The sequence below is a fragment of the Micromys minutus genome, assembly GCF_963924665.1.
Source record: "Micromys minutus genome assembly, chromosome: 30".
Taxonomy (NCBI): Eukaryota; Metazoa; Chordata; class Mammalia; order Rodentia; family Muridae; genus Micromys; species Micromys minutus.
The window spans coordinates 13,525,972-13,552,253 of record NC_137965.1 but is presented as its reverse complement, the minus strand read 5'-3'; the positions used below and the strand labels follow the sequence as shown (position 1 = coordinate 13,552,253).

The window sequence follows — 26,282 nt, the reverse complement described above, 5'->3', positions numbered from 1 at the left end:
TCAAAAAATGAGGTGGAAAGAAATGGAAAAAAAAACCTCCCAATCTCTGACCTTCAGCTGTGCATACACAGGCAGGTGTGCGTGCATGTGTGCACAACACTCAAATATACACACTCACACAAATTAATTAAATTTAAAAAATTATAACAAGTTTCCCAGGGGAGAAATGGATGGCTAGGGAGAGGGAGGAAGGGGAGGAGTGCCATTTAATATCTTTTGCACAATAAGAATTTTGTATCTTTTAAACTTACTACCTACATGTTCAAAACCTAAGAGTTGAACGTGAAAACCCTTCTTGTTATCTAATCAAAGTGAGCCGCCTGGTCGGCAAATCCTTTAAATTATTCTGTATTTTGTTGTTTACAATTAGAAATACATATCTAGCCAGGTGGTGGTGACACACGCCTTTAATCCCAGCACTTGGGAGACAGAGACAAGCGAATCTCTTGAGTCTGAGGCCAGCCTGATCTATAGAGTGAGTTCCAGGACAGCCAAGACTACACAGAGAAACCCTGTCTCAAAAAAAAAAAAACAAAAAAAAAAACAAAAACAAAAACAACAACAAAAGAAATAAATATTTAATTAAGCATAAAAAGTATATATCAAATATCATGTGTCTTACTTGGGTCACGTCCCCCCACAGAAGGCCCCCACAGCAGCCTTTGAGACTTCAGCCTATCACTTCAGGGGGCACATCTGCTCTGTGAGCAGGGCACAGGGTACCTGATTCAGCTGGTCTTTCTCCGCTGCCCAGGAGGCGGCTTTTGTCTGCTCCCTGCTGACTTCGGCTGCCAGCCTCATGATAGTTTCTCTGTTAGCCTTTGCCTCCATCTCATGGCCGGTTACGGTCTCTTCAAGAGAAGTGAGCTGTCCTTTGAGGAACGTGCTTTCCTTGTGCAGCTCTCTGAGCTGAAGAGAAAGAAATTACAGCTGTGGTAAAGAGAGAGAAAAACAGACAGTTCCATCCGTTTTCTCCAAACAGCTCACAGTCTATAGCCTGATGAGGCTGTGATCTCACTAAACAATAAAAACAACAGACACGCTCGAATTTTCAAAGGCAGCCTCCCCAAAGGCCATTACTTGCAGATCCGTGCTGAAGGTGACATGATAGGCTAAGGGGATGTCAAAGGCTTCTGACCAAGCTGCCCTCCGCCCACATCCAACGGCACCTACCGTGTGTGGGGTACTGTCATGGGAGTCACTGCAGAGAAAACAGAACAGTTGTTCTTACGAATATCTTTCTGATTGTATACATGCTATGGAGCTAGCTAAAAGTGGCTGTCGTGGGTGTTAGCGTGCATGGGACTTCTTGATTTTCATGATGTGCCTTTTAAAATGCTTACTGAGTGCGTTTGTAATAGTTACTGACCATATACATAAGCCATGACAGTGCAGAAGCAGGACTTGAACCTGCAGCGAGCAAGGTCAGCCTGTGTGGTTTGCCCACCTGTGGAATGGGCACAGCTCTCAGGCCCTGCACATTTCACAGCTCAGTCCTGTTCCTCGATCTTGGATACTCTGTCGCATCCTCACGCTCACTTCCTGGCATCCTTGTAAGTCCCAGCTCTGAGGCAGTGCCCCCTTGTTCAGCCTGCCTAAACCAGCTTCCAATACCTCTGATGTCTGTCGCCCCCTCACTCGACCTCACATGACGATCTTTTTCACAGAAACTTTTACCACATGGGATGACATTAAAGTTACCCACCTCGGCACCATTTCGACCCCATGATGACAGCTCTCGGTGTTGTCTGGTGCCATTCACTACCACATCCCTAAAGCAGTGTCCAGCATGTATTATCCACTCATCAGATGGTTAGCCAAGGAATTATTATGAGAGCTTCCTGGTTAGGTATAGTGACATATAGCTTAAATCCCCATAATTCAGGAGGCACAAGTAAGTAGACCTTTTGTACTTCAAGGCTATCTGGTCTACGCAAAGAGCTCCAGGCCAGTCAGGGTGACACGGTGAGCCCTGTCTAAAAGGGATGTGGGAGAGACTGGAGGGAAGGATCAGTAATGACAAGTACATACAAACCTTCCAGAGGACCCAGGTTCAGTTCCCGGAACCCACATCAAGCAGTTCACAATTACCTGTAATTCCAGCTCCAGGGAATCTAACACCTCCTGGCCTCCAAGGTCATATGCGCGCACACACACACACACACACACACACACACACCCAACACACATGTGCACACACATACACATAATTAAAACTATTTTTTTTTTAAAGAATCCTCTCTTTTAGAAGGAAGGACTGTAGGAACCAGAGGAGTCGAGGACACTACAAGAAAACCTACAGAATCAACTAGCCTGGACCCATGGGGCTCACAGAGACTGAACTGCTGGCCAGGGCACCAGCATGGGTCTGACCTAGGCCCTCTGTGAATATATTACAGTTCTGTAGCTTGGTCTTCAAGTAGGACTCCTAACGGCCGAAGTTGTCTCTGACTCTGGTCTGCCTTTGGGACCCCTTCCACCTACTGGGATGCCTCATCTAGCCTCAGTAGGAGATGGTGCATCTGGTTGTACTACATTGTGATATGCCAGGGCTGGTGTATATCCATGGGAGGCTTCCCCTTTTCTTAGGAAAATGGGAGAAGGGGTGGACGGTGGGAGGAGAGGAGAGATTGAGGGAGTCGACTGCCATTTACACATGCCAGCTGACTTTGGTGGGGGAACACGGGCTCTCCTAGTTAGATAAGGGCCAAAGGGCAAAGCACTAGGAATGCAGATAATAATGCTCCCGACATGCGCTTAGGTTATCACTAGGGGAGGGAAGAGAGAAAGGGGTCTCGGCTGAGGAAATGCCTCCATGAGATCCAACTATAAGATATTTTCTCAATTACTGATGGGGGGGGCAGTCCCAGCCAGTGGTGGGTGGTGCCATTCCTGGGCAAGTCATCCTGGGTTCTATAAGAAAGCAGGCTGAGCAAGCCATGGGGAAGCAAGCCTGTAAGCAGCATCCCTCCATGGCCTCTGCATCAGCTCCTGCCTCCAGGTTCCACCCTTGCTTGAGTTCCTGTCCTGACTTCCTCTAATGATGGATTATAATTTGGAAGTGGAAACTGGATTAACCCTTTCCTCCCCAGCCTGTTTGTTGGCCATAGTGTTTTCATTACAACAATAGAAAGCCTAACACACAACCTTTGGGCTACTCCTGGTCTCCTGACACCCCTAGACTCAACCACAGCACTTCCTTTTCTATTACATACCAAGACAACCCCATGTTTACAGTGCCTTTAACCTGCATGCAAATACCTTTAAAATTAAATCTTCATCGGATGCCTCCTCATACTTCTTATCTAGAGTCAAGCAATCGAAAAGCTGAGTCCGAAATTCCTCGTATCTCCGGAGATTCTCTGAGCCTTGTTTCTTAGATTCCTCATTTGCCTTGGAACAGTTTCTATCAGCCAAATAACAAACGAATCAAGATTTAGCACCATAACAGACAACAGTCTTCAAAACAAGTCAGGACTAAAGACATCCATGGGGAATAATGGTCACTTCCAATACAATAGTGTCCCAGTGCAAAAACTAAACCAAGCCAGGAAGTGAGGAATGTCAGCACCTTCAGGGAACCTACTCTCTGCCAAAGACAAAGGTCTTCATGGTATAGGGAGCTAATAACAAGAGAGAAGGAGGAGCCTTTGCCTTCTGTTTTTAACTGATTTGCAGACATGAAGGCATGTGGTTGGCACACGGACATTTTGCCAAGTGTGTAGTCACAACCCACAAGGCCCAAGGCCCTCCAAGGGGAGATGAACAGCACTCTATGAATGCTAGAGGGCCAAGCTTCAGTTCTGTTTTAGACATTATGTGGTGATCTATAAGGTTCTAGTTCATGGCCTAGCATAAATGACAGACACATAAACATATGGACATTTGGGCATACATATATACCTACATACATACATACATACATATATATATATAAGCCATTCAAGCACAAGGAAAAAGCAATATTAGAAGCCACATAGAGAGCCTCTTTAGCATATTAGCAATGTCTAGAAATGGACAAGTTAAGAGAATGTCAGGTATATGATCTCCAATAGGTTTGTTGAAATAGTACAGTGCATTTCCAATGTTTTAAATGTTTAGAAAGAAAACATCAAAAAAAAAAAAACCCACATACATACTTTGAAGACAAATTAGAACATCTCAGTAATTTGGTATCATTTTTTTCAGCATTCTAGACAATAGTCATGATTATTGCTTTCTTTTTCCCACGTTAAGTGTTTACTGTGAAATTTTTGACTCTATTCAATGATTAACAAAGCATGTAATTGCATGTGCTCAAAAGCATATCATATTTCTATTTAGGAAAGCACACTGATAAATGGCTACTGTCGATCTGTCTGTAGTTTCTGTACACACAAGAAGCACAATGCACACCGTGGATCTGACAGATCTGCCTACGTGGCCCCACACTCTAGCCACAAGATTTCAACATCATGGCTTTATTGCAAAGGTCACCAAGCTATGTCCACAGTTACTGGCTTCCCGACTGACCTAACAACATTCCAAGAATCTACCCTAAGAAAATAATCACATAACTATAAAAACCTAAGTGTCTGCAAATGCATTGTTCAGATTGTTTTATGCCAAATGTCATAACGAAACTACAGGAAACAGCTAAGGAACTAGTCTGAATAAGTTAAGCTCTTAAGGATTTATTTATTTATATTTTATGTGCATGAGTGTTTGCCTACAAGTATGTATGTGCAATCTGTTTGTGCTTGATACTTATGAATGCCAGAGAAGGGTACTAGATCCCTTAGAAACTGGAGTTATAAAGGAACAATTGTGAGTTTCCATTTGGGTGCTGGGAACCAAACCTGCTCCCCTGCAAGAGTTGGAAGTGCTCATAACTGCTGATCTATCTCTCCAGCTCCCAATGAAGCTATTTTAGAAACAGAATAGATATGTCTGTTAAGATAATAAACTGAATGACTTTTTAAAACAGCAACAATGTACTAGCAAAACTGTCTGAAAGCCTATTCAAGGAATGTTTATTATTAAGATTTTCTATAAACAAAGGTTTTGAGTAATTTTTAATTTCTTCTTGGGGTTTTTCTGTATTGTAAATGTGTTTTTAATAATAAGTTTGTATTTTGCATTTATCTAGTAGACAACGGATGAACACAATTATGCACTGGATCCTAGCAAGGATGTGAAAACTACAGAAGTAAACAAAAGAGAAAAATCCTTGTTCTGTGAAGCATATGTTCTAGTTGGAAAGACAGGCTGATCCAAATATTAATCCATGTAAAAATATATAGTATTACTATGAATATACTGAAGGAGAATGATCAAACAGAAAAGGGGGTGAATTTTTAGACATGCCACTCATGGGAGAGGTCAATGGGCAGGTCCTTCTGAGTGAGTGCCTAGATCAGACGAAGCCATACTATCTGGGGAAGAACCTTGAAGACAAAGGGGTGAGCAGATGCAAAGGTCCTGAGGGAGGATCATGTCTGTCCAGTTCAAGAAGCAGGAAAGAATCCAGTGGGCTGGAACAGAAAGACTAAAGGAGAAAAAAGTAACACTGGCAGGCTAGCATGGGCCTTTGGGGCTATAAGCACACTAGGTCTTTGCCCTAAGTAAGAAAAGAAATAACTGAGGAACTTCAAGCTGAGGACTGACACCATCTCATCTGTGCTTTAACTGGATCGCTTTGGCTGGGAGTGTGCACTGACTGAAGAAAGAATCCTTTGTGATCTGGGTGCTTCTGTGTCCCCATATGTTGAGTCTGGAGCCTCCATTAAGATAATGTATGTACCTGAGGTTTCCCAGAGGTAATTATTAAGTCATGCATGTGAATCCCTATGAGTAAGAAGAATAAGAAAAAAGAAAGAATCTGTCTCTTTCTCTCTATCTACCAGGGGAGGAAACAAAAAGAAGTTCATCTTCTAACCAAAGGTAAATCCCTACTAGGAAATAAATCAGCAGCATTTTAGTCTTGAACTCTCAGCCTCCAGAACTATGAGTAATAAATTTACACTGGCTAAACCAGCTGACCTCCGTAACTGTGAGCCAGTCCCAGTTAAACGTTCTCCTTTATAAGAGTTGTCTTGATGATGGTGTCTGTTCACAACAGTAGAACCCTAAGACAGACAGCCTGTCTTAAATTCAAGCAAACAAACAAAAAAAGTTTTTCTATAGGTAGAAGAGGACAAGAGCTGAAGGTATTGATTCATTTTTTAAGATGGAATACATAAAATTAGTATGCTCTACTTCATTAATAGTGATGTCTATAGCTGTTCATGGTACAGCATGACTGTGATCCTAACACTCAGAGGTGGAGGCAGAACATTCGTCATGAGTTCTCAGTATAAACTCCCAGTAAAGACCAAGGAGGAATGTCTGTAGAAGTCTTTCTTCCTTGAATGTTTTGGCTAGCCTCTAAGTACATTCTTTGTGTGGGCTTCTCTATCGCTCTGGAGTGAAGTCTAAAGGAAACTCTCAAAACTACAACTGGGATGAGCTTTTACAGCCTCCATCAAGGTTCTACACTTGCATAAGACAACACTGTGTTTGTTGAAATACTTAACAACACTCCAGCTTGACTAAAGTTTCAAGACTACAAAGATATTTGAGATCTATAATTGCTTTTTCAGCTCGAGTTTAAAGGAAAAGTCATGTAAAGCATTCAAAGATCACTCAAGATGTAAGCTGAGATCCAAAGCTTGTATAGCCATTAACAAACTGGAAAATGTTTCCAAACTTTCTTACTGTAATTTCTCATTCAGGTCTAGAACTTTCTTCATTAATTCCTGGTTCTCCTTCATCGTGGCATGGGCAGAGAGCTCTGCTCTGGTTTTAGAAGCAGAAAATGCTGCTGATTCTTCTTGGAGCTCCTGTATTCTGCCCCTCAAAGAGATGAGGAGAGATGATTTTCTAGCACTGTTTTCCTTATAGTTCTCCATTTCTGCCTTCAGCTCCTGACAGCAAACTTCTTTAGAAAGCATCTTGGAGCGGAGTTCTCGAAGCTAAAGTGGAGAGAGGCAGGGGATGGGGGGGGGGGGCGAACAAAGGGATTTAACAATGTGTGTGCCATTGGAAGGACCTACCAAAAGAGCCAATGTTGTAATTTTAAATTTCACCGTTTTATTCTTCACCTCGTCCAATTTCATTTTCTCTTTCTCGAATTTGGAGCTGCATTACCAAATCAGAAATTATGCCTGAATAAGTTCCTGACTAATAATAATAGTTTATCTTTTTCAAAAGTCAGCTGGAGGCTGGGTTATAACCTCGTGAAAGAGTAATTGTATATAGGATGTGAGAGAACTTCAATTCGATGTTGAGTACACAGACAAAAAAATAAAATAAAATAAAAGTGAGCAACATCTTAAGCTAATTTCATGCCACTCAGGAAGCATTTGTGGTGGATATTACAAAAAGCAATAAAATATCTTACAATGGGAACCCATCTACCCTAGCAGTATTGCTGCATTTAGTAGTGATTTGCAATGATTTGAGGACCCTCCAAGCCACAGTGTTTGTGATTTCATGGCCACAACTGTTTCTCGAGCAAATCCAGATGTTTAGGATATCACAGTATTTCTTCCATTGGCCTTCTAGACCATAATTATATGTGGTAAAGAAAAAAAAATTATATTCACATTCCTGGGGGAAACACAGCGGCAAAGGGAAATTATGCAAGTGAAAGGCTTGGACTTCTGTGGCTTCAGCAGAACCAAATTTCTGGAGGGCGTTTGCATTTGAGAATGTTGGGTCTCTTCTGTGGGACCATCTTCACACATACATGGTTCTTTGGAACTGGGAGTATGCATGCATGAAGAGTAACACATATGTTACCAGTTTAGCAACTGCTAGTAGCCTCACAGGCCAGTCTAGACCCCTCACAGCCCATGTACTGTGAGCAGAACGAATCCAGAGGGGATCAGAAGCTACACTACACTATTCGAGCTTGGAGTTTGCCCAGCCAATCAGAACTGCCACACCAAAAAAAAAAAAAAAAAAAATTAAAAATTAAAGAAAAAAATCAGAAATCCTTCTTACAAGCTCTGGTTATAAGTGATCCACATAAAGGGAAGAATTTCCCCAAGGCCCATGTGACTTTAATCCAAAGTCCTCAGGTCTCCCAAGTTATACAGACTTTCTCTAACTTCTAAAAGCCAGCAGAGTTGGAGAAGCTAAGCCCACAAGAGTAAGTGTAAACTCTGTCAGTGGATTGAAATCCCGTTCTTGCTTCTCTGTTTCTAACCCTGCTTCACTCCATAAAAAGCTACAAAGGTGCACTTCTGAGCAGAGATGTGTACAGGGTCTCACCTCGGACTGCGCACATTCGAATTTGACCCGCGTTGCTGCAAGCTCACTTTGAACATTTTCAGCCACATCCCGGTAGTGGTTCAGCTGTTCCCGGGTAACAGGGACTTCTGGGTAACGATCGGCCGTTCCCTAGTAGAGTTTCCACAAAAGACAAAGCATTAAAAGTGTTAAACAGGCTGTCATCCGAGGCTGCGCAAAGATATCTCCGGTGGGCATTTCCTTTGTATTTCAAATATACAAAAAGCATGACCAAGACTGTGTATTATGTTCAGATCGTTTCAGTCTTGCTCTCAGAGTTCAAAGGGAAGCAGGAGGCAGTCCAAGAAATGACGCACACATACACCCATACTCACATGTACACCCACACCCACTCATACACACACATATATCCACACACATACACTCACACATGTATATACTCACACGCACTCATACACATAAACACACAGACATACATTCGAACACACTTATACACATACACTCACACATATATATACATACACACTCACACATACACACATACATGTATGTCGCGCCCAACCTTGACCAGCAAGGAAGACAGGACCCGGGGAAGATCTTCTTCAAGCAGTTTATTCAGGATCCTTGAACAAGCTTCTGCTTCTGCCTCCGCCGCCAGGGACCGCCCGCCAACCCCTGTAAGCCACGCGGGCCCTGCAGATAGGCTGCTTCATGCGGAAGCAGGCAAGCTGAACAGGCACAGCCAAATAAGGAGTTGTTTACAACTGAGAGCACTCGCCATCAAGGAGGTGGAAGGCGGAAGCCAGCGCCATCTTCAGGGTGCGGCACCTCACAGCTCTCCACACATGTACATGAATATTCACACTCACCCAAACACACTCACACTAATACACACATATACTCATATACATACACTCATACAACCTCATACACATACACTCACACACACACATATACTCACACTCATACACACATACTCAATATATGAACATGCACATTCACACATACTCATATACACACATATACTCATGCACTCAAACACGCTCACACATACACTCACACATGTATATACTCACAAACATACACTCATACACACAAACACACATACACTCACATACACACACTCATACACACTTACACACTCATACATGCAAATGCACACTCACTTACATTCACACACACACTCACAATCATACACATACACCAGACATCTCTACCACAGAAAGATAAGTTGTTTATTTAAAAATTGGTCTTTGGAGTTTGATGCCATGGCTCACACTTATAATCCTGGAACCTGAGAAGCTGAGACAGGAGATCAAGAGTGTGGAACCAATCTGTACAACATAGCAAAATCCTATATCTTACAAGACAAATAAATATTATAGTGTTATATGAGAAAAATAAGGTGGCTTGCCTAGGCTCAGTAGTAGAGTGGTGCCCTGGGTTAGACCTTCAATAAAAGAAAGTAAAGGAAGGAAGGAAGAAGGGAGAGAGAAGGGAGGAAGGAAGATAGCCAGGCCTGGTAGCACTTAGAAGTTAGAAGCAATAGGATCAGGAATTCAGGATCATCGTTGACCACCTAGCAAATTCAAGGCCAGCCTGGGCTACATAAAACCCTATCTCAAAGGCACAAAGCAAAACAACTAGAAGAAAATGGAGAAAGCAAGCAAGCAACTGAGCGTCTGCTTAGAGGTTTTCCCTAGCTAGGACAATGGCTCTGAGGATAAAGCACTTGCCATGCAATTGTGTGTGAGGACTTGAGTTCCCTAGGACCCATCTAAAAGTCTGTCTGTCCCAGCAGTCCTACAGTAAGATGCAGAGGCAGGAGAGTCCCAGCAGCTCACAGGCCAGCCTGAAGAATACACAGCAATAGACAACAAAGAGATCCTGTCTCACACAAGGTGGAAGGTGAGGACCTGCATCCCAGGTTGACCTTTGACCTCCTCAAGAGAACCATGGCATGTGCCCAGGGGCACTCAACCATGAATGACCACACACATGTGCACACACACGCAAAAATTAAAGTAATACCTTTAAGTTTCCTCCTACTTAACTCTAACACTGTCTGAATCAAATCCTGCCCGAAACAAAAAAGAGTCAGAAAAGGGTCATTTAAAAAGGTTCTTTCTATTGGTTACATCCTGTAGAGCAGTTTCACTGTCCTCCCAAATACGATGACGGGCTGCCCTCTCATCTCAGAGAGATCTCGTGCGTGACTTAAATGTAGAAGGTTCCCTCCTTCCCGGAGATTCACTTTGTCATTTTCTTCTCAATGTCGAGATCTTTCTCAGGTCTCGAGAGTAACTTAGAAGAATGTAAACAGGATGGTGGACATTTGCAAGAAGTCTGGGTCCTTCCAGTTCTTGACTCCACTAAGGATCCCTGCCTAACCAACTCACCCCAGCTTGTGTGTGTGTGTGTGTGTGTGTGTGAGAGAGAGAGAGAGAGAGAGAGAGAGAGAGAGGGTGTGTGTGGGTGTGTGTGTGTGAGAGAGAGAGAGAATGGGTGTGTGTGTGGGGGGGGGGTGTGTGTGTGAGAGAGAGAGAGAGAGAGAATGTGTGTGTGAGAGAGAGAGTGTGTGTGTGTGTGTGTGTGGGTGTGTGGGTGTGTGTGTGTGTGAGAGAGAGAAAGAGAGAGTGTGTGTGTGTGGGTGTGTGTGTGTGTGTGAGAGAGAGTGTGTGTGTGGGGGTGGGGGGGTGGGGGGGTGTGTGGGTGTGTGTGTGTGTATGAGAGAGAGAGAGAGAGAGAGAGAGTGTGTGTGTGTGTGTGTGTGTGTTTATGTGTGTGGGTGTTTTGCCCACATGGATGCCTATGCACCACCTGTGTATACCTGACACCCGAAAAGTCCAGAAAAGGATACTGGGTTCCCTACAGCTGGAGTTGTAGACAGTTGAGAGCTACCATGTGGGTACTAGTAACTGTATTGGTTGCTTTTGCCAGGCATTCTGTGACAGCCATAAGAACTGAAGCAGACATGCACATGTAATCAGCTCTGTGAGTTCTCTCTGTGGTCTTTATGAAAGATGTGTAGAAAAAACACTTTTTTTTTTTTAAGGAATTTAAGAGAGGTCACGGAGAGGAGAATTTCATGGAATATCCCGGTAGCCTCAGAAGGCTCATTGGTGAAGCCACTAATGACAGTCAGAGACTACTGGACCACCACCAACCACTGTTGCTTGATATAACCATGACCTCGAAAGCCATCCCACAGCCCAGGAGTGGACAGCAAACGTTGCCATGGCCTGTGTCCACAAGACGCCAAACAAAAGCTCCAGGACAGTTAGTGACACCCAGTGTTTGCAGTCACAACACAACCAAGATGGCTAAGCACTCCTGGGGAAAGAGCAGAAGGAGCTGAAGGGGAGCTCTCAGGGCAGAATCACACCCTGCCCTTCCTAGTCTCATTCGGGATTCAGAAGGGCCCCACTGACTGTCACCCCCACTGCTGCACCGCCCCCATGAGGCCTTGAGGGACAGAAGTGCCCTCAGGAGAGATTTCAACTTTAGAGACCACCACTTAATAAAAATTGTATTAGGAAAATAAGCTCCCCGGGGGCTATGATTTCTTCCAGCAACAAGTCACATGACATTTAGCAAGTACTATGATTATCTTGTTATTGATCTCCTTCTAATAAAAATGCAATGTGCCCACTAATATAATATCTTATAAATATAATTATGATATAATAAGATAATAGTAAGAACCGTGTGAAATAGTTCAGAAATAACTCTTTGTCTTAGCAGGTTCTGATAGAATGAAGATAATATCAAAAGTATTAACATCTTCAAGTGTTCGTGGGATGTATAAGGATGTATTTTGGTTAAAACAGGGCTACAAAGTGCTTCAGGTAGTGAGGCTGCCCAGTGTGTACAAAGCTTTGGTGTCAATGTTCCCTACCCCAGAACAAAGATGGTCAGGCCCAGCATCTCAACTCTCCAACTATATCACCTTAAAAATTATTCACACGTGTGCACAGGGACGTGCAGAAAGATGATCACCATTCTGTGGTTTCTAATAACAACAAAGGGGTGGGAAGTTATCAAAGCAATGAAAAATCTTATTCGCGTGACAATTATTAACAAAGACCTTTTCTGAACTGTAGAACCCTATAAATTGGCAAGTGAGAGACAGACTGGTCTCTTACTAGGTGGGGGCACTGTATTGCCTCCAGGAAACTTCATGGAACAAAACCGAGAAATTGTAAAGCCACAGTGAGGATGCTTGTGTCCATAACCCAGAAGGAGAAGGAAAAAGTAGCCACGAAATGCATTTCCTATAACTATGTCTAAGACAGTGTCAAGGCAGGTGTACGTCACACATGCACTCGATTATCCTGGCCTTCAGGAGGGGCACCAGTGTTAAGCATCTGGTAAGAGTACCATTTGTAACATTAAATACAAGTGTTTAAATGCTGGAAAGAAATATTGTGTTTCTTTCCATCGCAGGGCTGGATTATAGTCTCTTTTTTATTATAATTTCCCATATTTTCCTGGTCCTTCACAAAAACTGTGCGTTCCTTTAACGTTCTCTATTAAGTTTTTTTTCCCTTTTATTGCACATACATTTGTTTTCTCAGAAATATATCCTGATTACAGCTTCCCTTTCCCTCTGCTCCTCCCAGTTCCTTCCTGCCTCCCTGGATCCACTCCCCTCCAGTCTTTCATTAGAAAACAAACAAGCTTCTGAGAAATGATAAAATATACCGAGATAAAACAACACTAACACATTGGAGCTTGACAAGACAAACAGAAGAGAAAGCCCGAGAGAAGGCACAAGAGCCAGAGACCCACTGGTTTCCACACTCAGGAATCCCATTAAAAACACCAAACTGGAAGCCACGGTGCATGCACAGAGTACCTGGTGCAGAACGCCACAGGCCCTGTGCATGCTCTGCGCATGCTCTCTCTGCGCATGCTCTCTCTACGCATGCTCTCTGCGCATGCTCTCTCTGCGCATGCTCTCTCTGCGCATGCTCTCTCTGCGCATGCTCTCTCTGCGCATGCTCTGCGCATGCTGCCTCGGTCTGTATGAGCTCATACGACCTTTGCTCATGTGGATTTAGAGGACCTTGTCTTCTCGCTCTCCTCCATCCTCTGTTAAGTAAGGGACAAGCAGAGCGAAACTTCACTAGCCCCGCTATTCAGTCTCTCTACAGAGACCACAATGACAAATTGACGACTGTGACAACACAGACTGGGAAAGGTGACAGGTGACGTTCAGGAGGTTTCTCCTCATCAAGCCCTCCTGGACACCGCCCCCTTTTAATCCCTCAACTTTACCTGTAAGTATTAAACAATTTTCAGTTTATTTTTTTTTTTAGCTCTATCCTTAGCGTCAAAGGAAAGGCCTATCCATTTGTCTTCCCAGATAGCCCGTGGAGCAATTTCATATTGGTTTTAGAGCGCCAACTACACAAGATTTGATCCTGCTGCTGATGCTGCTGTGATAATGGATGACATTGCCTGGAGAACGCCCCATCTTCTTTTCAAAAAAAAAAAAAAAAAAAAAAAAAACTATTTTTGAAGTTTGGTGCCACAAAGCAAAGATTAGCTCTCTCATTCAGTACACAGTGTACCCGATCATCTGACCCGTGGGCCGTGTTGGGGCCAGTCTTGCCACCACAGTGCCTAGCTATCTTATTATCCCACGGGCAAAAATAGAAAGAGAAGAAGACAAAGAAGAAAATCGGTGCCAGTTTGGGACACACTAAAGCTCTAGAGCCCATTCCATCCTCTCTGGGACCCACCAGGAATCTCCACTTTGCTCTGGCACCACACCACTGTAAATATTCAACAGAGTTATTACAGATGCTTCCATTATGGAATTGTTCCTTCCCTCCCCCATACTCACTCCCACTCCCCCCCCCCCCGTCTCATTTTCTTTTTTCCTGCCACACCTCTCTCTGTATCCCTGTCTCTCTCTGTCTCTCTCACACACACAGACACACACACACACACACACACACACACACACAGGTTTTCACTGCTGCTCTTAGCCACTCCATCCTTCGGCCCATCTTTTCCCCACAAGGAAGTTTCTTCCTCAAGTCACAGCACATGGACTGTCTTGAAAAACAAATCTTTTCACTTGATCACTCCTCTAGTCCACAGACATCTCTCTTTTTGGTGTCATACTATAATATTGACCTGAAATGTGTTGGGTTACAATTAGAACTGTCCTGAGATGTGTGGCCCACTGGCTAGTCAAACTCTGATGTCAGGGCTCGCCTGAGCCTCCTGCTTTTCCCCTCTGCTTAGCACTTGGTCTCCGGGGATGATGCATGCCTAAGGGGACGGTGTTGTAGGTGTTGGACTTAAAAAAACAGTCTGAGTATCCGTTCCTTAGCAGGTAGAAGCAAGCTTCAGAATACGTTTCTGCATGAAGCCGGGTGACCACCCCCATTTTACATTACCTTCTCTTGAACCACTTCATTATGGTTTACATAAATTCTAATTCAATATACCTATTGAAACTCTTCTAGAACAGTCTTCATATGTTTGCTCTGCTAAAGACACTATGCCGTGAGCAGCAGCCATGGTCACAAACACAGAAGTGCCAACCCCTTCCAGTATGTGCTTTAAGAATGATTCCTGGATGGAGAGATGGCTCAGCGGTTAAGAGCACTGACTGCTCTTCCAGAGGTCCTGAGTTCAAATCCCAGCAACCACATGGTGGCTCACAACCATCTATAGTGGGATTCTACACCCTCTTCTGGTGTGTCTAAAGACAGTGTGCAGTGTACTTACATAAAACACCAATGATGAGACACCACTGTATCCAAGGATCCAGGAACTGTCCCCATTCACTCTATACAATGACCCCGTGACTAGGGGCTGTCCTTAAAATACCACTTGAAACTGAGCAAAAGTACAATCCCAAAAGGAAATTATATCGACAGATCTTTAAAAAGCAAATAGTAGTGAGATGGGGTGGGAGAGGGAGGAAGAGGGGGAGGGAGAGAGGAGAAGAAGAAGAGAAAGAGGAGGAAAAAGGGGAGGGGAGGGAGAGGAGGAGAGGGAGGGGGACAGGGAGAAGGAGAAGGACAGCCACAGTTGCCTTTCTGTGCCATATAATTTTAAAAAATGAATTCAAAATACACTTTGTAAACAAGCGTGTACAACACGGCAGTCACTGTGGTGCGTGCTCCCTGCTGTCTTCCCTTCTAGTCTCACACAAGGCTTATGGTCTATCATAGTTATTAATACAGGGCATACCAAACTGTTGTGTGCCCATAAGATGAGAATCAAGAAAGCAGTTCAAAGAACCAAACATTTGTTCTCTAACCCACAGGTAAGTGTAGTCTTCACCTTATTGAGGAAACACAGAAAACCTCAACCAATCAAAATACAGAGCTCTGGAGCCCAGTCCCAGTGGATACATCCACAAACCACGACCTCACCTAAGGCTCAGGGAACATTGCAGAAGAGGGATGGGAAGACTGTGAGAGCCAGAAAACAGGGAATTTGCTGTGAGACTGCATCCTAGTAACATCAGAAGCTAGACCCGTAAAGTCTCACCAACATTACACCGAAATGAGAACTGAGTGATACCAATGAATGGGCCAATTGCTTAGGGAAGACCCTGTGAGGCCTCCATCTTACACGAAGAACTGTAGGTAACTCAGGAAAGCTGAGAGCAAGAAAAAGAAAGTTCTTCCCCCCGAAAAGAGCACACCAATTTGTTGCCCAATGCCAAATGGTCAGCCCTAAAAATATACATATGAGAAACATTATACAGACCGAACCAGTTCTACTTGGGAATGTATGGGTGTGTATGTGTGTGTATGCATTGCATGTAATATATGTTGTATAGGCTTATAGATTATTACATTATATATTATATAGAGCTACATATGTATATGCATCTGATAACAGTTAGTGAAAAAAAGAGGCTATGAATTTGAAAGAGAATGTAGAGGGATATATGGAAGGAAGAAATATTATAACTACATTATAATCTCAAAAACAAAGATTTTAAAAAGTCAAACCAAATCTCTAAGGCAAAAATACAGAAATCTCAAAAGCATACTATTGGGCTGGAGAGATGGCTCAGCAGTTAAGAGCACTGACTGCTCTTCCGGAGGTCAGGAGTTCAAATCCCAGCAACCACATGGTGGCTCACAACCATCTGTAATGAGATCTGATGTCCTCTTCTGGTGTGTCTGAAGACAGCTACAATATACTTATATAATAAATAAATCTTTTTAAAAAAAAAGCATACTATTTGAAAGTGAATCAGAGAACGAAGCTAACAGCAGCGTGTCACTTATATCTTCAAGATTTATTGATTTCTCATGCAGATAGAGCATGCATGTACATTAAATAAATAAATAAATAAATGAGAAAAATATTCTAGCTTTAAATAAATAAATGATAAATAAAAATGTCATTTTTCCGGGGCTAGGGCAAGGTCTCAGTGGGTAAAAGGCTTGCTGCGCGAGTATCCGAGTTCGAATCTCCAAAACCCACATAAAACTGGATATAGTAGCAAGTGTCTGTAATCCCAGCATTCCTGAGAGATAACAGGAGGCCAGGAAAGAAATCTCCCTGGAACCCTAGCTTTGTTTACAGACTCTGTCTCTGAGCGTACAGGGAAGACTAACACTCAAGGTTGTCCTCTGCCCTCCACATATACACATAAACGTACACATACACACACACACACACACACATATGAACACACACACAAGTGTTATGCATACACATCTTCCAAAATATGTCTGTATTCAAGTATCTGTCCCAAGAACAACAATATTGAAGTTGGCGATCCTTTCTCAAGGACTGGACACATGAAAACACAAACTATCATAATACTAACTTACTTCACTCGGTCCTCACAGTAACCTCAAAGGCAGGGGCAGCCAGGCGCCCACCAGAACTGCACTGTGGAGCCTGCTTTCAAGCTCACAAGCTCATCTGCTCCTCAAACCCGTGATTTTACTCTGGGATCTACAAATAATTTTGCTTGTGCCTTGCAAACGCATTTATATAATGTGCACCGCCATGTGAATCTGATATATTGCTAAAACACACGAAAATATGAATACTTTTAAAATACATTTTTCTCTTGAACCTTCCACAGCTCCCAGGGACGAAAACACCAACCATTGAGCACACGTGGAGAGGCCATGGCTCCGGTTGCATATGTAGCTGAAGATAGCAGTGTCTGGCATCAGTGTGGGAAGAGGCCTTTGGTCCAGGGAGAGCGTGGTTTTCCAATGTAGGGGAATGCCAAGGCAAAGGGGTGGAGAGGGGGATTAGGAGCAAGTGCACATTCATGGAGACAAGTGGAGGGGGAGGAGGATGGGAGAGGGGTGAGAGAAGGAGATAACATTTCAAATGTAAATACAGAGAGCAAAGAAGGAGGAGGAGGAGGAGGAGGAGGAAGTGGAGGGAGGAGGGAGAAAGAAGAAGGAGGAGGAGGAGGAGGAAGGAGAAGGAAGAAGAAGTAGGAGGAGGAGAAGGAGGAGGAGAAGGAGGAGAAGAAGGAGGAGGAGGAGGAGAGGAAGTAGAGGGAGGAGAGAGGAGGGAGAAAGAAGAGGAGGAGGAGGGGAGGAGGAGGATGGAGGAGGAGGAAATGGAGGAAGAAGAAGAGGAGGAGGAGGAGAAGAAGGAGGAGGAGGAGGAGGAGGAATCCAGGCTCTAAGAGGCCAAGGAGCCTGCTCCTTCCCTCCCTCAGCATTACCTCCCTCCGGCCATCTTGGCCCTTTGACCATTAAGGCAGCTTTCTCTGGCCCTTCAGAATAAATTAAGTTCTCCTGTTAATCCTTCACGCAGTACTTTTGTCCTACGCATCAGGACCACTGTGGCCATCACTCATCTGAATGACTGTTCACCCAGTATCCATTTCCCCTGACAGACAGGCAGGAGAATGTCTGTTTTGTTCAACACTAGTTTTCCAGGGACAAGCTATCAGCAGATGTGTGTGGAATGAATGAATAGATGAATGAATGAATGAATGAATGATCTATCCAGAATGCAAACCAAGATCGCTGGACTCCAAAGCCCGTGTTCTTAACTGTTATATTAAAATCTTATATCTGTCTTTCCAAAGGTTTAAAATAATCTATTTTTATAAATTGAATTTAGAGCCAACCCCCCCCCCCCACTATCTACTAATCTGGCTGGTGTCGTAACAGCTGGCATCCTATATATAATGTTAAGGGCAGGGAATTAATGTAATTTTAGCTCATTAATCTCTTTCCAGCTACTGTCTAAAAGATGAATTTTTTTTTCTGCAAGTTCAGAAATTTGCAGGTTGGATCTGGCCGATTTAGAAGTGTATATTTTAACAGAATATGAAGTTTGAGAAAGCTAAGGAAAATTCAGTCCATATTAATAAGATAATTTCTCAACTGGACTGAAGTAAGTCACAGGAAAGTTAATTGGCTTCGGGGCCTGTTTTCAACACATGGCGGTGTGTTTGCATTTAAATTGGATCTCGCTCCACAGGAGGCATTAAGAGTCTCTGTCCAGACTCATAAGAGTATATTGGGAACACTCCCTCCACTTAGGTAGCAGAAAGCCCTGTTGACAGCTAACCAGGTGGAAAGTGTCGCCTGGATCCCCATCTTCCCAAGAAAAACTAATAGAGTGAATTAGATAAGACTCAAAGGACCACTGAATGGACTGGGTTGCAGGCTGAACCCTCAGAAGCCAGAGGAGAACCAAGACTTCAACTCACACTGATGCCTACTGGGGTCAAGAGGAGGTCAAGAGTTGCGGTCAGGATGTCATAAAGAGGGTCCAGCTTGGTGTTGGTTCCCTAAACCTCAGCACCATGCCAACATATTCTTGATCATCTTTACCACCAGAAATTGGCCTGAAGGAGAAAGAGAACACAAAAGAGTGTTCTTGCATAGGGAAAGAGATATATTTCTAACTCCAACTAATGTCTCCTGGTAATAGAGTTGTAACCAAAAGTTTCAATTTCCCCATCTAGATGACGTCATCTCTAAGTGACGTACAGTCTGGGTCTATTCTCCCTGCACTTTAAGCTCTTGCCATGAACTCAATCTGTCACCTGCTCACCAGCTAAAGAAAGTTAGGTGAGGAAAAGGGGTCAGAGAAGCCATTGCATACAGCCCTACAAGTCAGAGTGCCAGGAATCTATTCCTAGGAGGAAATAACTTCTCTGAGACCCAGTTTTACTTTATATATATTGATATTGATACTATGAATATATATATATGTAGACATGATATGAGATCACATGAGAAATGATTCTGCAGTTAAAGACACTGTCCACTTCACCAGAGGCCTTCACCCTGAATCAGATCTGCTGAGTGGAAGACCAGAGTACATGAATAAGGATTCTAACTTCAGGGAAAGCAGTCTGTGAGTCATCCCAGACTTACTCTAACAAAATACCAGAGCCTGGAACGACTTAAATAAAATACATTTACTGTTCACAACTCGGAAGGCTGGGGAACCAGAGACCAAGGTTGTTCTTGGTGAGCGCTCGCTCCCAGGTCTCCACAGGACCCTACCCCTGTGTTCTCACATGACAAAGACAGAACTGGGGTCTCTTCCCTTTACCCACCCCCACGCCCCAGTCTGTGAAAGCCCCCCATCATTGGATTTGCTTTACCATGTTTATCCCTTTGGATCTGTAATGCATTGATGTTTACCATGCTTGTCATCTCCCTGTATATTAGTTATTATACATAATAGCCTCGGTTATTACTAATTATTTTACTTAACTGAACTAGAAACTCAATTGCCAGAAATAGTATTTTCTACTCTGTCACTTCATTTGGTTACTGGCACATATGGCTGATGGCTCTTTTGGTTTTGATTTTTGGCCTTAACTTAAATACAAAGAAAACTTACAAGAGTAATCCAGCGAACCCAAGAATCTTTCAGACTCAATCAACAATTGTGAGAACATTTGACTGAATTTAATTTGCCTCTTTGTGTGTGAATTACTTAGTCTCATTGCTGACTCTCTTTTAAGTAATTTGCACACACTATGGCCAGTTACCCCCAAGCCCTTCAGCATACACGTCCTAAGAACATTCATTTTTCATGTAATTGCTGAATTCAAGACATTTATCAAGACTGCAGAATTATTCATCAATTATCTCAGGAATGGTCCCTCAGAGCAACAGTGGACACATGGCACGTGGTTGTTAACTAGCCTTCCCCCAGCCTGCCTTTGTCTTTCATATCACCAGGAATGGGATACACTGGGAGACTGGGAGTAACTGAGACCATGGCACCTCCATGGGCCTGTCAGTCACAGAGAGAGGTTGCACATCCACCAACTGATAAACATCAACTAACAAACCATTTTTGCTTTTGTTATTGTTAAGCAACATCTCTTGCCCTTGGAACCGATGCTGTTACAATATGTCAACTCTTGTGAGCCAAAAGCCACACATCTGAAAACAATTGTGTTTGTTTGTTTGGTTGGTTGGTTTTGGTTTTTGACAGACTCTTCAAAATTCAGAATGTCTGGCTCAAACCACTCTCAAATAAATACATCTGTCTCTGTCCCATCAGCAAGCCTGATGTTTCTAGGAACACTTCTTCCAGATTACTCAAGACTCAGCCCATTGCTTTCTACCTAGAGCCTCCCCTTCTTACGCCAGCCAAGTGGGTCTTGCCCCCGCACCCTATGATCTCCAACTTATGATCCTGTGTGATTTTCTTCTCAAAGCCTTGAGATGATGTTCTGTATTGCTTAGTATTTAATGACCCTTTTTCTCATACCCGAATACAACGTTTATGAGAGGGGGACTCTAAACCAGACCCTACGGTGGTAGCACAAAGGGACCCTGTGCTTGTGGAATGTAACAGAGTGCCTGAGACTTGCCCTGTGACTGACTAGTCCAACCACTCACTAGCAGAAGCCTCATGGTTCCCACTTCCTCCTGAAATGTCACTTTTGCTCATCCAGACATTTGCTTTCAACATCAAAACTTACTTTTCAGATGTCCTACTATCTGCATCTTTGACCCCAAGTCAAAGAGACATCTAGGAAGATGCTAATTACCCTCCCGTGTTAAACCCCCCCCCCACACTATGTCACTGAGGTTACAACGTGCTGACCTTCCTCTACCAAAAGCCTCATTTCTGAAAATGAATATCCATGGGGAAGGTTTGAGAAGAAAGCTATGAGGGAGCATTCAGTTGGGTCACTCAGAAACATAATTCCAAATGTTTCTCTTATGAAACTAATATCCTCCCAAGGAGATATTCATTTGGATATTTACTTATTCCATTTGATAGTGCCATAAATGATTATACATACACACACACATACACACATATATATGCATATATATATACATATATATATATGGAGAGAGAGAGAGAGAGAGAGAGAGAGAGAGAGAGATTGCTCCTGAAGCTATAGCCACTAGCTGGGATGGCATATCAGGAACAGAGTGAGGAGTTCACTTCAGCAGGGCCTTTAAACTTCTCTGTCCTTCAATCTAAGCCACCAACGCACTCATTTTCAAAGGGGAAAATAAACTAGAAGCAAAACAAAGAAGGAACAAAGCCTTGAGCAAATGAACATGTCGTAAATGAACAAAACCTTGTGTGGCCAGGTTACTCCCTTGTGCAATTAAAAAAAATGTTAAATTGTCCTTGAACACAGAAACAAGTCCCTATAAATTCATCCACTTAATTGAAGTACAAACCAAGATGCCATTAGTGCTGTTGGGAGGGCCTCCACATTATATTTGCTAACACTAAGTAAAGAAGTGTCCTCCCACGACATTCTTAAGCCAGGCGGTCAGAGAATAGGTACCAAGAGGTACCCTTTGGGTATTTTATCCTAAAATTACTTACTGTAGCTGAAAAGTTGCAATACCATAACAAAGACTTTCTAATGGAAGTCACCTCCCCCAGCCTCCGCAGTGAACAACTTGAACAACTGAAGCACAGTTATCCAAACGAAGAACTTAGACTGGTACAATGTTTCTGCTCAGTGGACCTCGTTCTGGTTTCACGGGTCTTGGTTTGTTTTGTTTAGGGGGAGGTTGGTTTTGTATTGTTTTGGGTTTGATGGTATGTGCGCATGCCCGCACGCACGCGCGCGCGCGCGCGCGCGCGCGCACACACACACACACACACAGCCTGCTTTAAGCAAAGGGGAAAAAATCTAAGTAAGTCTCTCAGAGATGCTGCAAAACAGTAATAAAACTTTAAAGCGATACAACAAGCAGGGGAGGGGGATGGGAGAGGGGGAAATCAGGAAAAGGGATAACATTTGAAATGTAAATACATAAAATATCCAGTAAAATGCAAAATAATAATAATGATAAAATAAAGCGACACAACAGTAGAGATCAGAAAGGAGCACCCCGTCAAGACCAGCAGCAACCCACATGAGTAAAGAAAGCCTTGAATTACTGTTTGGGGCTTTGTTTTTCTTTGGGAATATATATGTGCATATATATTCCCAACTCTTTCCATGGAATCCATCTCCTTTCCAGTTCCTCCCCATGCCTCCTACCACTTTGTACGTTTTTGTTCTCACAATAACATAACTGAGTTTGACTTTTAGCCCTTTCAAACTTCTCCTGCTAAAAGCTTTTGACTCATTGATCTACGAGACCCTACCTGAAGTATGCGGAAGTTTTTTCTGGAGCCAGTGAGATGCCTCAGGGGGTTAAGGCGAAGCCTGGGATTTCAAGGTGAAAGGTGAAAACTGATCAGACAAGGAGCTCTAGTTTCCAAAGCATGTGCTCCTCCCTACCTGAGAAGCTTCATTCCTACCACCGCTCACGGCTCTCACATTTTCTAACCTTGTGAAGCTCTTCCGATGACTTGACCTTGGTAAATTCAACTAAGCAAATCTTATGGTGAAATCTGCCTCCTGACGTGACACTGAGGAGATCCTGGGTCGAAGGTGCGGGATCTCAATCCTGGATCCTCAAAAAAACCGATTGTTTACGTGGCGGCAGAGGTGCTAGTTGAAATACTGGGGACAGGACGGTAGGAGCACTGGTGGTTAATTTTAATTAGTATCCTATCAGACACCTGGTCTCCTGTTTGGCAAGGCTACGGAACCTTTAGGAAGTAGAACCTCGATGGGAGAAACTGGAGCAGGCTTCGAGAATTATAGCCTGGCCTCCCTTGCAGTTTGCTCTTTCTGCTTTCTATGTGTGGTTAAAGATGTGATCTCTCCACTTCTGGCTCCAGTTGCCTGCTATGATACTTCCCCTACAATATGGACTCTCCCTCCAGAACCAAAAGCCCAAGTAAACTCTTCCTTCTATAAGCCATTTTGGGTCATGATGTTTTACCACAGCAACTAAGGTAACTAATATGCCATATTTCTGATGAGAACATTTAAGTTCAAATATTCTGGGAAAAGTAGCATAATCAGGCTTGCTTAAGCCCTGCTTTGATTCCTAACCTGGTGTCTCGAGACCCTGGGTATCTATCTACGTCATCAGAGAGGTGCCTACAAAGCATGCTTTGTATTTTAATCCATTTTTCAGCACAGCATAGGAGGAAAAGAATAAAACTTGCAGACGACAGTTATGCCTTTTTTGTGTCTTTCATCAATGGAGCAACCCAACTGTATAACTAGAAACATCCTCATTATCTACCTAAGATCACCTCAGATGAAATGGTTCTTTAAACACAAATTATGATGCTAGCTTTTCTGTTTCTGTCCCTCTCAGTAAAACGTTTCTTCCAAGCCAGCTCAAATATCAAACATGGCAGGAATTGTCCTTTATGTAGATAGAGGCTTAGCCTAAAAAAATAATTCCACAATTATTATGATTATTTAATTAAACAAATATCCTACGTATAGGAATGTTTTTGCAAGATGTCTTAGTTAGAGTTTCTTTTGCCTTGAAGAGATATCATGACCAAGGCAACTCTTACAAAGGAAAATATTTCACTGGATATTTTCCTTCAGAAGTTTAATCCATTATCACCAAGGAGGGCGGCACACTGGCAGACATGGTGTTAGAGAAGGAACTGAAAGTTCTACATCTGGATCAGCAGGCAGCAAAAAGGAGACTGTGAGCCACAGTGGGCATAGCTTGAGCATAGGAGACCTCAAAGCCTGACCCCACAGTGACACTCTTTCGCCAACAAGGCCACACCTATTCCAGCAACTCTCTATGGGTCAAGCTTCAAATATGTGAGTCACGGGGTGGGGGAGGGCATTCCTATTCAAACCACCACAGCAGGTGTGTGTGTGTGTGTGTGTGTGTGTGTGTGTGTGTGTGTGTACCATGTGTATGCCTGATGCCACAGAGGTTAAAAGCAGTGACGAAGCTACTGGAACTAGGGTAACATGTGAGTCATCATGTTAGCATAAGGCCAGCAAATGCTCTAAACTACTGAGCCATCTTTTTTTTCAGCCCTATAATGGTTTACTTACCACTGAGGGGAAGTGTACAGTGGACCTATCCAGTAGGTACAGTCCCCAATATTGGGGGCATCACCATTAATGAGCATGCTAATATTAACCAGCTCCTGAAGCAATGTACCAAGATACAATATCTCCTACATAATCTCCTACCAATAATCAGCTCATGGGGAGTCACATACCCAGAAAGCAGGGGAGTTAGTTCAAATATAGAGACACTAAACACAATGTGGGTGGGGGGGGTATCTTATATTTGGGATAACTGCCAAAATTTAGCAGATAATGTACATCAGATAATATGATTATAAGGTGAATTCCCCTATTATTTCAAGAATATATTTGGAGGCAGGGTCTGTGGTTTACTTTGAATGGGCTTCACTAAAGATAGACAAATGACAATCACATACTTATATATAATCCAACCATATTAATTCACAGTATTAGGATAAAATATAATACCAAATGTAAAGTTATCAGGGAATAAAACTAGATTTATTTGCCTATCTTACTGGTTTCCTACCAGTATGTGAAAAAGCAGAGAAACCTAAAAGTGGGGGAGGGGGGAGGATAGTCAAGTGTGCTGGAAAACTGAATTTTCATCCAATGCTGGAGAATCCAACCTGTGTTTTAAGTCTAATTTTGTCAAGAGGATATATGGTGGGTATGCTCTGAGGACCCTTCCCAGGTTAAAGAGGCAGTATGTATGTACACACACACACACACACACACACAGAGAGAGAGAGAGAGAGAGAGAGAGAGAGAGTTCAGAACTTTCCTACTTCTGTGTGACACCTGTATGTTCCCCAGTGCCAAATATGGTGTAGGAGAAATGAGAAAACTTAACTATTTGGGGACAGCACTAACACTACCACCTCTAAGTTAGAAAGATACTGCTCTAAATCGAAAAATTTGGTTCAGTGAAGCAATCCCTTTGTTCCCTGGGGATAGGGCGGAGGAGGAACCGCAGGAAAGGCTAATCCGTGGAATTCAGCCAGTTTCAGTGAGTGGTTAGAGAGGGCGCGTGGAACCACCTTAGGACCTGCCACTTCAGACCACTGCCTCAACTGAGCTGTTCCGGTCCGACCCAGAACACCGCGCAAACCCAAGATGCTGGCGCCCCTCCCAAGCAGCAGCTACGGGAACTCTACCTCTGGCGGCGAGGCGTGGCGGGAGCATTCCGGACTCCCGGAGCCCACAGAACGGCTGTGGCTCATGATGGCTGGGCCTGGAGATGCTGCTGGGATCCAACGCAGGAGCGCTGTAGCGCACCGAGCCCGGGTGCGTCTCCTGGGGCAACAAGTAAACAGAATTGGAGGCGGCGCCTGTTGCCTGCACTAGCCAGTGGCCAAAGCCTCCTCTGAGACCCGCAGGCTACAAGGCAATTATCACTTAGGGACAAGTCCTACTAGCTACCAAGGACACTTAGGGAGAAAGGTTGCTCTTAAGGGGGAAGGGTGCACGCACACTATCACAAACAGCAGGTTTTAGACGGTGCTGGAAACTGAACCCAGGGCCTCATTTTAAGCAAGTACTCAAACAACTGAGCCACAAGTCCATCCTATCTTAGCTTTTAATTTGCTTGCTTGCTTTGCACAAGAGTGGTGCACACACTTTGTACCCGGATCTTTTAAAGCATGTGGCCTGTCCTGGCAAGTGAACATTC

The 26,282-nt window shown here is 43.5% G+C and overlaps 1 protein-coding gene across 2 annotated transcripts in view; it reads right to left on the bottom strand.

The window, feature by feature from the left end:
* The window catches only part of CCDC170 (coiled-coil domain containing 170), a gene marked incomplete at its 5' end in the record, with an annotated part of 68,352 nt that extends 42,519 nt beyond the window's left edge, over positions 1-25,833 (bottom strand). For both annotated transcript variants that reach the window (XM_080941990.1, XM_080941991.1), the window contains 5 exons: positions 724-909; positions 3,262-3,406; positions 6,736-6,992; positions 8,296-8,424; positions 25,768-25,833. In XM_080941990.1, the coding sequence (XP_080798116.1) occupies positions 724-909; positions 3,262-3,406; positions 6,736-6,992; positions 8,296-8,424; positions 25,768-25,833 (783 nt within the window). The remainder of the gene's footprint in view (positions 1-723; positions 910-3,261; positions 3,407-6,735; positions 6,993-8,295; positions 8,425-25,767) is intronic.
* Positions 25,834-26,282: the final 449 nt, after the last annotated feature.